The sequence below is a fragment of the Etheostoma spectabile genome, chromosome 23 (genome assembly GCF_008692095.1).
Source record: "Etheostoma spectabile isolate EspeVRDwgs_2016 chromosome 23, UIUC_Espe_1.0, whole genome shotgun sequence".
Lineage (NCBI taxonomy): Eukaryota > Metazoa > Chordata > Actinopteri > Perciformes > Percidae > Etheostoma > Etheostoma spectabile.
Window position 1 is genome coordinate 14544080 of NC_045755.1, and position 14937 is coordinate 14559016.

At 40.3% G+C, this 14937-nt stretch overlaps 1 protein-coding gene across 1 annotated transcript in view; it reads right to left on the reverse strand.

Moving 5' to 3' along the window:
• anks1b (ankyrin repeat and sterile alpha motif domain containing 1B) overlaps positions 1-14937 on the reverse strand; it is a 219654-nt gene that overhangs the window by 117464 nt on the left and 87253 nt on the right. The window contains exons 6-10 of the mRNA XM_032505829.1: positions 13295-13370; positions 11774-11875; positions 7807-7929; positions 7047-7231; positions 3203-3334 (exon numbers count right to left, since the gene is read on the reverse strand). Of these exons, the coding sequence (XP_032361720.1) occupies positions 3203-3334; positions 7047-7231; positions 7807-7929; positions 11774-11875; positions 13295-13370 (618 nt within the window). The remainder of the gene's footprint in view (positions 1-3202; positions 3335-7046; positions 7232-7806; positions 7930-11773; positions 11876-13294; positions 13371-14937) is intronic.

The following is a 14937-nucleotide window of genomic DNA, read 5'->3' on the forward strand; positions in this document are numbered from 1 at the left end:
CTGCTCCCTGTATGTGCTCCCTGTCTGATCTGCTCCCTGTATGTGCGCGTCACAGAGCCACCCTCAAGGCAGCCTTTCGGGAATTACGTCACGCAACAAAGTACCATAGTATTGTGTGCAAAGCGCCAGTCAATTTAAGTACACGCTTAATGGTCCCATGAAAGCCAGTGGATAACCGGACATTTTCATGAATTTAAAACGCCCCCGACGCCCCGGACAGTACATAAAAGTGGACATGTCCGGGCAAAAGAGGACGTTTGGTCACCCTAGCATAATATAATGTAATGGACCATTCGGCTTCCAACCTGTAGGGGACCGAATCGGGAAAGGTTTGCTGGTGTTGCTTTAATTAAGGCTTCCGCGATCACGGAAGAATTGTATCATGTGGACGCGACGACCACTTTGTTGTCATTACTTAGAATTCCTCATGCCGGAGACAGAAACTACGCACTATAGCTTAAAATACATAATGGCATTATTATTACAGTCTAACTAAGAGCACATTCTGTCCTTCATTTACAGGCATCTAAAGCTCTCCACACAATCTCTGCCCTCTAGAAACACCTGCCTTTGATGTTCCTTAACATCTCCAGGAGTCCTCATCCATCTCCAAGAGTCCCCCCCCCCCCCAAACTCCTTAAAAACTCCCCAGGCTGAGAACATTAAAAAGGTCAGCAGCCAACCAGAAAAACTAGAGAAAGATAAATGTAATTGGAAAGTGTCAGTGTGGAGAAAGAGAGGGATGGAGAAAAAAAACAGAAGTAGAAGTTGGTGAAGAGAGGAGTGAAGCTTGGGGACCGTCGGGAAACGCTGACGCACAAGTCTTCTGACGACATCTGCTGATGCTGATTGAGATTTGTCAATGGTGGACATCCCACGCCTGATATCTTATGAATTTCTGTGTTGCCTGGCAACCCTGTTCTACTGGAATATTATTTCTCACATCTGTATTTCTCTTTTTTCTCACTTTATTTTGGTCTGAACTTCTTTATTAAAGACGATGTCGCTTAGGAAACCTCCTCCACACACACACTGGCATTAAAAGGCGTTGCATGGCGATGGTGGGAGGAAACCTGAGGCTGGCAAGGAAACTCACAACAAGGAAAGCGTCCTTATGTAGGCACGTAGGCACATAGCAAACACGCACGCATGACACACACACACACACACACACACACCACACACACACACACAAACACACACACACACACACACACACACACACACACACACACACACACACACAAATGACCTGCCATTCATTAGCTTGGAACAGAGTGCACTCTTTTCTGTTCTCTGGCTAATGTAATGCAGCACAGTCTGACAGGTGTACTACACATTAAAACATTAATAATCACATTAATTTGCTTAGGCATGTGCACACTTACTTTGAGAAAGACACACTTGATTTTAGTCTACTAGACATGCTTTTCTAAAATGAATGCAGGCAACTGACTGATATTTCTCCAAACTACTGACTACATACTTTAAGCAACATTACGGAAAAATTGTCTTTACTCAATAATAATTTACACTCAAAAATGGAAACAGAATGAACTGCTTTATCAAGACTGTTTATATTTCAGATTTTGATATACAGTGGTTTCTTATAGACAACACAAGCAAAAAACTATGACTATCTTCTCATTAAGATTTTTTTAATGCCAAACTCACTCATGTCCAACCAGTGAGAAGAGCACAGACATATCAAAATCTCTCATGTTAATTAATTGAAATTATTTTGCAGAAATTATTCAAAAAAAACTAAACTAATTTAGTGCAGGGATCTTTTCTAGTTGACTTGCTAGACAAGTCCAGTTTTATGACTGACAGTCTTGAGTGACAGCCAGACAATCCATACAAAGTTCTGCTGAAAGATAAAGTGAAAGATCGATGGGTCAGAGAGAGTGAGACAAACATAGGATAGAGGGATGTTAGAAAACAAGCTAAATAAGAATTAGGTTGACAGATCTCATGTGGAACGATGAGAAGAAAGATTAGATGGAAAGACAGCACTGTTTCACTTTGTCCATTCATCCTGAAAGGGGATGCACAGACTTCTCTCTTCATGTTAACTCTGTTTATTCAAAATGACACAGAGCAAATTAGCACGGTGCTAACATCATTACGTGTTAACCATTTCTATTCCTCACTCCTTCTTCTATAAAACCCACACACACACAAACCCAGCCACACAAATCCATAATGAAGCCATGCCAAATTCACACACTGGTGACCCACCCCCACACCCACACACACAGGTGAAAACCTTTCCAGGGAGCGTGCCAGTCATACAGGCAGGCTGCCAGTATACAAGACAGAGGGTCTGTTGTGATGTAAATGTCAGATGTCCTGCTGTTTGAGTCAGCACGCATCTCACTGATAAACAATTTCCTCTGTACACACTTAACCACACTTCACACTATACACAGCACAAAGGGAAAAAAGAAGAAGCAGGAATAGTTTGGGTTAAAAAGAACAAGAGGATGCTTTACATACTGGCATTGAAAGGTAACAAGTGGGGAAGTATTTCCAGTTATTTCTATTAAACTCAAAAAAACTTTCTCTGTATGGAGTCACTTTCAGCAAATAAAGAAACTGTCTGACTTCAAAGTTATCTTCTTCTTTTTCTTTGTCTTGACTGTGGAGCCAGTTCAAAGGTGATTCAATGGCCATTTAGACTAGGGCCCATAGGGCCCATTATATATATATATAATATACACACACACACACCACACACACACAACAAACAAGCACACACACACACACACACACACACACATTAATGTAAAAGCTTCAAACCACAAGTTATAAGGAATTTTTTTTGGGGATAATTCTGATAATTAAGAAAGAAGGTGAAGAAGACAGATGGGTAGCACAAGCATCAGAGCAAGAAAGAGACAGATACTGAACAGAGCATCCAGAGCGGCCAGGAGAGCCAGCCCGCAGTGACGGCTCACTCGCTGCGTTCCCAAGGTAACCAGTAAAAGTATTCATGCAGAACAATGGCAATATCAGTAGCCTGTAATTTCACTGTAGTGAAGCAGCGCGTGTGTGTGCATGCTGCTTTATTCTACACACCATCATGAAAACAATGTTGTTTATATGAAATGTGTGTACAAATGCCACTTATTCAGGCTGTGGGTGTGTTGGTGTGTGTGTGTGTGTGTGTGTGTGTGTGTGTGTGTGTGTGTGTGTGTACCTTTTCCAGGCTGGAAAAGCTCAGGTGGCGGCAGCCGTTGCAGGGTGTCAGGGCCTCCCAGAATCCAGTGGGGCCACAACTCTTTTCTACCTCGTCCTCCTCCACGGCCACAGCGAGAGGCGGGGTCAGCCGCTGTGAGCAAACGTTTTTGAAAACTATTAAAATGCTAGATCACAACCTTAACAGGTAACCAATAGTAAGGAGTAAAAACAGGGGTACAACATGGAGCTGAAAAGAGAAATGTCAACTTTATTTATACGGTGTGAGAAGAGATAAAAGAAACAAAAGACAAAGTGAAGTTACTTCTTAAACTCAAATCAATATTTTACATTCACAATGAATCAAATGAAAACGTGTAATGTAAAAATGGGTTAGAACTCTGTCGTTCTCCTCAGCTCTACAGACCACCAAAGAGTCTTTTAGTTCATTGTTTTGGCTTTCCAAAAAACCCAGTTGCAGATAAAACTGAAAAAACTAAATAATATGAAACTGTGAACAAGCATTTCTGCATACATTTGATTTTATATTGAAGTTTGGGATATTATTGGTCTAAGAGCAAAACAAAGACTCTGCATCAGGTTTTCTTTTCTTTATTCTATTAAGCCTCAATCTCCAATTTGTGTCAAGATGCAGGCGCTCCCATTACAAAAACTCTTAGAAGAAATGACACACCATTTAAAGTGTACATGCCTTTGTATTGCTGCTCTGGGTGCCACAATGGGTTAACCAGAAAGGAGAAAGGTGCAGGAACAACTTTATCACAAACACATACACACTTTGTCCTTTCCTGGGGCTCTTTGGCTCCCAGGAGGCAGGTGTGTGTAAGAGCTCTGTGGCACGAGGTGTCAGAGGGCAGATACAGCCCATCTGATATCTCAGTGAACCACATGGTGCAGCAGAGGACGCAGGTCACAGCAGATTACACAGACAGATACCACTGCTATGTCTGATATGTAGCTTTTTAAAAAGCTGATAAGAGAGGGACTTGGGGAGGTCTGATGATGAAAGAAGAAAAATCATCTTCAGAACAAAGGTTAAATAAAAGCAGGAGGGTAAAGAAATCAAGGTAAAGAGGGAACAGATTAAGAGGGAAACCAAGAGAAGATACAGAGTGAGGGAAGGACAGATGGATATACTGTAGCAACAGAACAGCAGCCAGATAAGAGATAGAGGCACAAAATAAAGCTGAAACCAAAAGGTCACCAATTGCTCCGGACTGCAAAGGTCCCTCTGCAGCACTGGAATACTGATTGATCATGAAAGATGGCAGTCCTCACACACTGCACCGTATGACTACATGAACAATAGACAGATATGTCAATTCCTTACCATAAAAATCAGATATCAGGCAGTGTTCGATAAAAAGGACACCATTAAATTATTAATTACTGAGGACTGCATAGGGAACCCCTTAAGGGATGGATTACTATTTTTGGGATTATTGTCTACTTAACTAAATAATGTGATTATTTATGTGAGTGTGTGCATTTTACGTTCTTGTTTAAAAGGAAATATTTTTGCTAAGTTTTTAGTTTTTGATTTGTATTTTGGGTTTCTAATAGAAAATGTTTATGTAAATGTTTGTCTGAAACGTTTTGGGCGCTATTGCAGCCGGGTTATAACTGTAACGCCACTGTAGCAGCACTTTCAACCTATATACTGTATAGTTGTGACATCACAACCTTATGGATGTCTGCGGCTCTGATACAGTTTCTGAATATGGGCTGTATGCATTTCTCTGAGGAATGAGTGTTTTGATACTTTCACAGTATTTAAATAGTTATAATAGTTAAATAGTTAATAGCTGTTTGTTGGACAACATAAGTTATCCAGACTTGTTATGGAAAATACTCTAGTAATACGGTACAAATATCAGCAGAAAATTTTGTCAATGTCAGTTAAACAGTGGAAAGACGCACACTGCAAGTACTCATTCGTCCTCATTTAAATACAGGACACGCACATGTGAGAAGCCTGCATTGCTTTTTTCCCTCCCTGTGTGTGCGCGCGCTGTCTTAGGTTTTTGCATGTTTAATTCATGTGTACCACACGAATCACATACTAATGGCTGCAGCCACACGTACAGACAGTAACTCGGGGGGCAGATAAACACACACTGCGGATGTCAGTAACAGAATACAAATTGGTACTTAGAGAAAGAGAGAGACAGAGAGAGAAAGAGAAATGAGACAATTACAGTCAAGAAAGCAAGGTGTGTGTTCAACGTATATGTTGTCTGTGATCTTCAGCAGGTTTGAACGCCTGCTGCACTGTACGTAAACATTCCTCGGCTTGCTTCTATACCGAGCCTATTACAGAGATGGAGAAGGTGATGAGCTATTGATCAGTGTCACAATATTCACAATATGTGTGTCTTTGTGTGTGTGTGTGTGTGTGTGTGTGTGTGTGTGTGTGTGGTGTGGTGTGTTGGTGTTGTGTGTGTGTGTGTGTGTGTGTGTGTGTGTGTGTGTGTGTTGTGTGTGAGGTATGTTATGTGTTGCTGTAGGTGAGCAAGAAGGAGAGAAATAGAAAGAAAAATGGAAACAGACGTGCCGTAATAAGCAAGCGAGAAACACAGACAGACTACCGCATTTCTTCTAGATGCTTCTCTGTATGTGTTGTGTGCGTGTGTTTGTGAGTCTAAGGCTCAGGTGGGGGGTCAGCGTGATAGATAACTTCTGTGTCCTGCGGTGAGTCCTACTGTCTGGACAGTGGAATTGAAAATGCTCAGAGCCTCTTCGTCATGCTGCGCTGGCTGTGATTCTCTGGTCAGCTAATAATGATAAAGTCCAAACTGGAATTCAAACCAATAAGATCCAATCCTCCCTGCATGACTGGTACACTCCCTGGAGAGGTTTGTACCTGGAAAAGTGTGCGTGTGTGAGTGTGTGCGTGTGCGTGCGTGCGTAAAGAAGCAAAGTAAATAATACCAACAATATTTCAATATAAAAAAGCACCCAATGAGACAAACCAAGGTTAAAAAACACAATGTCTGCAGCTGTTTGAGCACAAATACTAATTACAATTCTAAACTGATTCAGGCTATCAATAAACAGAAGCTGTTGTGTGTTTCAGCAACAACAAGTAAATACTCAATTGGACAAGTCAGCTCAGTGGCATCGGTCTATCTGATACTGCCCTCTGCCGTCAAAATAGAGAAAGTGCAAGTATCCTTTCTGCAAAGAACGATCCCTCTCACATATACAGTAGTTACCATCTAAACCCTTTGTAGTGTGATACAACACAAAGAAGACATTGATGCAGAGATGATAGACATGTACAGGGAAATTATTTACTGTAAGTTGAAACAGTGAAAAGATACAGCAGCTTTACATGCTTCACACAGCAGGGGAAATTATAAATTATCACATTTGTTGTTGATTAATTCTTTGGTGACTGGTCAATAACTTGACTGACGTGGAGCAGCTGTTGCTAAGCTGGTAGAGCGATCGTCCAATGATTACAGCGTTGGTGGTTTGAGCTCTGGCATTTCAAAGTGTCCTTGAGCAAGACACGGAACCCAGAAGACCAGTGCCGTGCTGGTAGCTCGCTGCTATCAGTGTGTGAGTGTGTGTGTATGCGCATGGGTCAATGTAGGGTAAAGCACTTTGTATAAAAGCTCTATATAAATGAAGTCTATTTACCATTTACCAGATTTAATGAAAATACTGAATAACTACCATTGTTACAAGTTGTGAATTCTTCACTCAGAAATGGGGGTTTACAAGATGCCCTTGAAGATAGGAGCAGACCCTAGACAAGGCATAAAACACCATGGTTCATTTCACCAACAGACCAAGTTCCTTCAAATGCACCAGTCCTCTTTCATAACTGAGCTCCGTACCTTGACTCGGGTCAGAGTGCCGTTGGGTCGGTCTGGGCGTTCTTCGTCAGAAAGCCGCCCGCTGCCAAAGCTGTCCATGGAGTGGGAAGAGATGGTGTGGCAGAGCTCCTCAAAGGAGTAGTCCCTGTCCCGGCACTTTTTGATCTCATGGAGCAGTTTGGACAGCTCACTTGTCACAGCATCATCTGAAGAGAGGAGGAAGAGAGCACGGGAAAAGTAAGAAATCCACCCAAAGTTCTTTAAAGCATCAGTACAAAGTGGAAGAGAAAATACAACTGACTAAAGCATACACCCACCCATCAACAATTACCAATTACTGCAAGACTTGATTCTTTAATCACCAAAACAGACTGCACAGTATACATATATACATAATATAGAAGATATTAATTTCAACAATCCGGTTTTGGATCAGCAGGAACTCAGCTTGTTGCAATGTATGATTCATAACACAGGGGGCAGCACTGGACAGGGAAAATGTACAGCTTTTCAGACCGGCAATAACTGACTTTCTCCACTAAAGGACGTGCTCTCCAGGGCTGGATTTATATTGTACTATTTGCCTATATTTAAAAGGAAAATGATCAATGACCAATCAACATGAAATATATATTTTTTTTTACTGCTGGTTTCTGGGACTTTCTCAAAAGGAAATCTTATTTTCTACGAAAAATGTATTTTTGAGCACCTTGAATCTCAGTGTAAACTCATTTTTTGTATTGTAGCCGTTACATCATTGGGTAAGTGTGTGTTTACTCACTTTTGTGTCTGAGCAAGGGGGAGGCAGAGGGCGACGGAACAGAGGTTCGAGGAGCAGGGATTGGACACTTGCGAACAGGCTCCTCCACGATACTACTCCTTTCCATCTCGTCCATGATATATTCTACAGAGACATGGAGACAAAGGGGGAGACGGGGTAAGAAGATGGAGGGTTGGACAAGATGAAGGACAAGAAAGAGGGGAAAAGTGGAAATATGTTGAGGAATCAGGAAAAAGAGGAGAAAGAACCGGAAGAGGAGTTTGGAGGAGAATGTGATGGTGTCCGAGGGTGGGGACAGATGGGGGACAAATTGAATTCAGAGGTATTTTACTGGATCAATATAATAACACAGCCATCAGCATAGTAAACAGCTTGTGCTGCATTCAATTTGCACTTTTCCCAACACTGCAAATTTACTTCACAGCTTCTGCTAATAGAGCACGGGTGTCAATAAAAGCAAATGAGAAGAATTATGGGGTAAAAGAAAAAGAAGGGAGACAGGAGGAACGAGGAGAGAAAACCGTTTCAGGTGTGGGGGCAGAAAATAAGTTTAAGACTGGATAATAAACTCGTTAAAGTGAGGCTTTAGCAGCCAAAAACACACAAACGCGCTTACACTGTGAAATTATGTAGCAGATTCCCTGCAGAGCCCTAATAACGAATCCTATTATGGTCATGAAAGTGTATGTGTTTATTTCTACTACTACGAATCTTGGCATTCAGCTCAATAATTATGAAACACAATCATATTTGCATACAGTTATACTGAGTATGGGAAAGGATTAACATGCATTGGCAGTTTTATTCCCCTTGTACTCATGCTTCAGTAGATTCTTCATAAGCTAAACTACTGCACTACATTACACTGTAAATAACTACTGCCGGGCAGTAAAAAGTGAACCGTTAATTCATTTGAACAGTAGGATGAGTCAAGTGCTTGTAAATCAAATGAGGATCTACACATAACGAGGTGCCTGTGGCAACCAGAAAGCCCCTCAGCTGGTACAATTGAGTAAATGAGAAGTCTTTTTCTTTGTGTGTCCTTCTCCATCTCCGCTCCAACAGGAAATGGCATGCAGCTGATCTTTTCACCAAGACACAGCTGGGTTCGCTCTCTCTCTCTCTCTCTCTTTCTCTTTCTTTCTTTCTCTCCTATTTATGCTAAAGTACACATCTCTCCGTTTCCAGTGCTGGTTTACTGAAACTGACCAATAGCTATTATTACATTGATTTCTGACATTTAAAAAGTTCCACATGGTCTATTCATGACTATAAAAGTATTTCCATCTTTGATTTTGGAAATAGTCTTTTAGTTTCATAGCCTCAGTGTTCACTGCATATTTGTGAATATATTCAGTGACAAGAAGGCAAGCGATTTGAGCAGCAGAATTCCAGGGATGTTGGATAAAGTTTAGGTGAAAAAGACATCAGACCTTTAACATTGTACCACTGACTGACCAACACTGGGGCAGTCAGTACAACTCACCCTGTAAAGCCAAGCTTTATTCTAACCCACCAAACCTCTATTTACATTCTAGTGGAGTCCCAAAGTTCCCAAAGATACCAAATATGTCAAGCTGAACGTTTGAGAAATGTGTACATAATAGTATGCAAGACATCAAAAATATTTCCTGTAATTTGTGATTTTTTTGGGCCACTCAGGGGCAACAGAACAAGTTGTAAACAACAGGAAACCATTTATATATCCATAATCCATCAGACATGGACATTAACACTTGCATTCCTTTGGAGTTGCATTTCTGGGCACCTCACAAATTGAATCTCAAGTAAATTAAAAATATCTGGCTTGTCAGCTGCTAAATGCTGTACTATTTTCACCAGCGAGTTGCTAACTTTGTGTGTGATTTTTAGAGCTTTCTGGCTGAAAACAGCTGGCTGCTACCACTGGAAACATGGTTGAAGAGAGCAGAAGACTGAACCAAAGCAGTTAAGTTGTGGGCCGTAAAATTCAAAGAATGACTTTAATTTGTAGTGTATAGATCAGATTATTGAGTGTTACAGATTACAATAAATGCTCTAAAAAAAAATTAAAAATTGCCCATCTACCCGTTGCATTACTGCGTTTTCCCTGATCTAATGGTTTAATGTCAGATTTATGGCCGTTATTTTCTAGCTGTGGCCAATTTGTAACACTGTTGGGATTTAGTCTGTGTTCCCCTTTCTATATTTGCCTCTTAGTTAATTTAGGCTTTGACATATTCTTCTCATCCCTCTATCCCTCCATTTCGGTCTGCCATTATCTCACTCTCTTTAAATCATCTCTAACTGTGTGCCTTACATATACCCATAGATTACACAAAGACAGATAGTGAAGGCCTCTAACTCACAGATTACAGTGTTCATACTAAGCCTCATAATCACCTCAGGACAATACTGTCATTGGAAGTTGCAATCATGAGAATCTTTTGGCCTCTCGAAAACGTGGAGCAAACTCACACTAACGATCACTGGTCACACACAAAACACAGAGCAGTAAACATGAGAGCAGAAACAGGCCTTTTAATGGCAGGTGGAAGACCAAGATTAGATTAAAACACTAAAAACCATACGTATTTTTCTTATGCTGAAAAAGAAGAGATGCTGGCTGCATCTGTAATGAAGTAGTGCTGTGAATTTGTGACTTGTGATTTTTAAGGGGATGTTTAAGTAGCATAATAAAAAGCACAAATCAAAATAATTGTTAGCTGCAGCCCTGTTTAAAAGCAAAATCTTTTTCCTTCCCTGTGGTGTTTCTCCAAATAATTTGCAAAGCATTCTTGACCATTTATACATTTTTAAACAGTCCTTCCTCATCCCAAATGATGATTAGGTTGAACATAAATATTCAACATGATAACACAATACATACAGTATAAACAGTATATAGTCTATGTACAGTGATCAAAGTGAGATGCATAAAAATCTATGTCCTTCCATAGGCCAGTGTTGTCCCTGTGTGCCATCTTACAACAGTAGTTACTGATACATTGCTGTGTTTCAGTCACTGTGCAGATTCCTGGACATATACAGTGTAGTATATGATATAACCCATGTGTATAAACAAATCCATAGTACAGATGCCATATATGCCCAATCACCAAGCACTATATTTCACAGTTTAAATGAATGAAATGAAATACTTATTTATTTTGTCACAAATTCCAGAAGACCATCGATATCCATCTTATTTAAGGTTCAACTTGGCCAGTAAGACAATGGAAGAGAACTGGAAAGAACAATGTATTCTGGCAATGTCAAGAACAACACTTACAGGGCATGAGTTGTATAACTGGGCACTCTCCTACTGTAGCAACTGAACACATACAGTACAGGAATTCCCATTGTTTTCCCAACATAAGAATAACTTCCTGGAAAACAAAATCTCAGTTGGATCACATCCGTTCGAAACATAGGACTTAATGTCATATTCTACATCAACATAACAAAACAAAAAATAAAAATAATTAGGAAAGCCCTTGCACATTTTAGAGCCTATATACTACATGCCAACATGTCTGCAGGTTTAATCAAATTGCAATCTTAAATGTTACATGCAGCAGAGCCTCTCCACACACCAACTATCAATCGGCAAAAAACACTTCTATTTCTACAAATGCATTAACTCACACAGTGCAGTCCAAAAGACACAAATGTTAGAGTTCTAGTGTGGCTGCAAAGTTTAGGACACTTAAAACTCGACACCTGTAGCAAAGCAAGGCACCGAACCCCTCAACTGCTCGGGGTGTTTTTCACATGCATAGGTCCTGTTTGTGCGTGTCTTTCAAGTCTGTGTTTAATATGTAATCTATCAACAGAGTGTTTCTGTCACCTGTGAACCTACACAGTGTACATGAACAAATATAAACCTGTGAATAATGTATCTTTAATCTTTGGAATGTTGTACTATGTTTACTATACATGAGTATATATTTGCCTCCTGAAATGACCCAATTTGTGTGTGTGTTACCTTGGATAACAGCAGTGATCTGCTGGGATTTTTGTGCAGGATGTTCTCCCAGGATCTCCAGAGCTGTTCTCCCCAGGCTGTCTCTCAGATTGGTGTCAATCGCTGATGCACACACGCACAAATGCACACACACCCACACGCACATGCACAAACAAAAGTACAACATAGTGTTAACATTGATACATATGAGCAGTAGTGCAAAGGTCAAATAACCATGACTTGGTCAAACAAGATATACCCACTCATACTTGCTCAAAGACACTGAACTACAGACCCAAAGTACACTCACATATACTACTACACACAGACACTGACCCACGATCTGCTGACACACCCTCTCAGTCACAGAACTCCAGTCAGCAAAAGATGAATGAGTTGCAGTCAACAGAGGATGGATGTGGTATTTTATTAATTCATGAAGACTCTTTACAAACAGCAAAACACTTTTCATCGCGATTCAGACAGCTTGTCTGAATGACACATACATAAATGCACAAAAAAAAAAAAAATGCACACAAACTCAAGCCGGCACACTCAAGATACACACACAAACAAGCTTGCAGAAGAGAAACCACCACAAATCCTCATTTACATGACTATTGTACTTTTTTAATCCCTTTCTGTTCTCATGGATCCAATTTAACATGAAAAATAAATGTCATTCCAGTCACCCTGATGGGCACCACAACTGAAAAACGCAAATTTGGACCTGATGTAATGCCAGATGTCTCGCTTTCCTGCTTACTTTGTTCACATTTTACTGCTTTTCTATTGCCTTTCATTTAATGGAATTTTCACATGTACTTTTTCTTGTGTTTTGTACATTTATTATAAATTCAAAAACAGAATAAATTGAATGAAGAAAGAACTTTGATGAATATGAATGAATGATAAAAAATGTATGTCATTAAAGAGTGCCAATTCTCATCAGTAAATTCAAACCATCACACTGACTGTATATTTCAGCATCCTCTGCTGTTCCACTGCATAGTTCCTCACTGACAATGAAAGGCTGGCTGCCCATCCTACATCCCTACACCTACCCCGCTATCTCCCACCCCACACACATGCAAAGAACATTTGAAGGGATTAAGTTCAGTGAATGAGGCCAGCACAGCCCAGTGTTGATCCAGGATGTTAATAAAATCAAGGCCAAAAGAACATGGCCACCCACAGGAAGTCCCGCGGAAAACAGGAAGTGCTAAAGGAAAGTTGGTGGAGGGTGATGCAGGATCAAAGGACAACAGTGTTGAGATTTATTCATCTCTGAATACAAGGAATGTAAATATGCAAGATGCCATTTTTGTCACTACTTATCACCATGACCTTCAACACCGTAATCGAGTCGAATGAAAATTGCCAAAACCATAATGAAGCTGAAAGTCCAGAATTTTATAACAGTGAGTCAGATGCCTTGAATTCAACACAACAAGAAGGTAAAACATTCATTCATCATTTAGCCCCTGGGTAAAATAAAGGAAAAGGATTTAAGTTTTTTCGAGGATATATTTATAGACCCACCTGAGTCGAGCAGAAGGCGAACTACATCCATCTTCCCAAAGAGAGCTGCTTCATGGAGGGCACTGCCATTCTCGGTCTAAGAGAGAGACAAAGTGTGTGTGTGTTAATGTATCATCATTTTAACAATTGAACACAGACACAAAAACAGACATCAAAAACAGCAGTGGATTGGGAGGCACAGTAGGCATTACAAAAAAAGCTAAAGGACTTAAAGAGGGCATGAAAACAATACTTGGATTCAATAAAGTGTCTCTTTCTCTCTGGCAGTTAAACGAAAGAGATTCAACAAGATTAAAAACAGTCACATTCCCTCGTCTGCAAACAGTGTGAGGCCACACCGATTTCAAACCATTACACAAACAGCGGGAGTCTGTGTGGAAACATCCCAATTTCCCCTACCATATGCCGGCCTGTATCAGCCTTTCAGTGTTTCTGATGAGGATATTACAGATATGATGCAATACATGGAAACTAGCGAGGGGAGGGCCCTGGTAAGAAGCTCATTTCGGATCAGCCGTGATGAGAGACGATAACTTTGACAACCCACTTTTATCAGAGCAGCACTCAGGAGCCACAATAAGAAAGAAAAAAAAAAAAGAACAGATGTTTATCAGCCAGTGTGGGAGGGATTAGAACAAAAATATAAAGCCACCAGGTGTTTTTACATGACTGACATATTTTAAATTATCTTGATGTCATGAGATTTTTTCACAGGAAAAATAAAACAGGTAGTAGTGGTTAGTAAGACTACCCTCATTTACATCATTATAATCTGTGTATAATACTATACAATTCAACAGCACCACAAGCAACAGCGTTGGAACAACTCAACTTTTTTTCCAGTACAATGTGGTGGTGCAGTAAACGCTGCCTCAACTTGGCCGCGTGTGAAGGGTTACTAGCCGCCGACATCGGAGCAATGCATTTCTCCTTGGTGCCGGTGTAAACAGAGTTCAGCATGGAGCACTTGGTGAGGTCGCAAGTGTGGTTACAGTTTTCAAAACTCAACGCAGTGATTCAAGCCTTTGAAAACTATTGAGTGTTCGCTGCGACATAATGGCAAGCCACACAAGGCAATGCAAAGTGCTTTAAGTAAAACATTAAAAAGCAATTAAAAACAATTACGTCAATCATAAAATGAAAATAAAATGGGCTAAAATAGAATAAGATACAAATACAAGAATAAAACTTACAGTTGTAAGGAATGAATAATTACTTTAATTAAAAGGTTGTAGGGACAGGTTTGGGAGGGGATTTATTTTGTCTAGTGTGCACAATTTCTAAATAAATAAATAGAAATTGAGAGGTTTGGACTTATTTTTTTACTGAAAGAAATGTTTTTGATATTAAAAGAAGAGTAAAACACATAAAACAGGTATCGGGAACGAATTTCCAGTACGGTACCGGTTAAAAGGGGAAAAGTACCCGACCCGAACACTTTTGCTTCTCATGCAGCTTTGTGGGACATCATGCCTCATTCTATATCTCTCAATAACATACTGAACACCCTGCCCTGTGGACCTTGCTTGAAGCTATAAAACCCACCAGGGACACTAAAGATTTAAACTTGAACTGCACATTCAAGCGTACATGCAGCCATGATAAAAATCATACACACACACACACACACACACACACACACA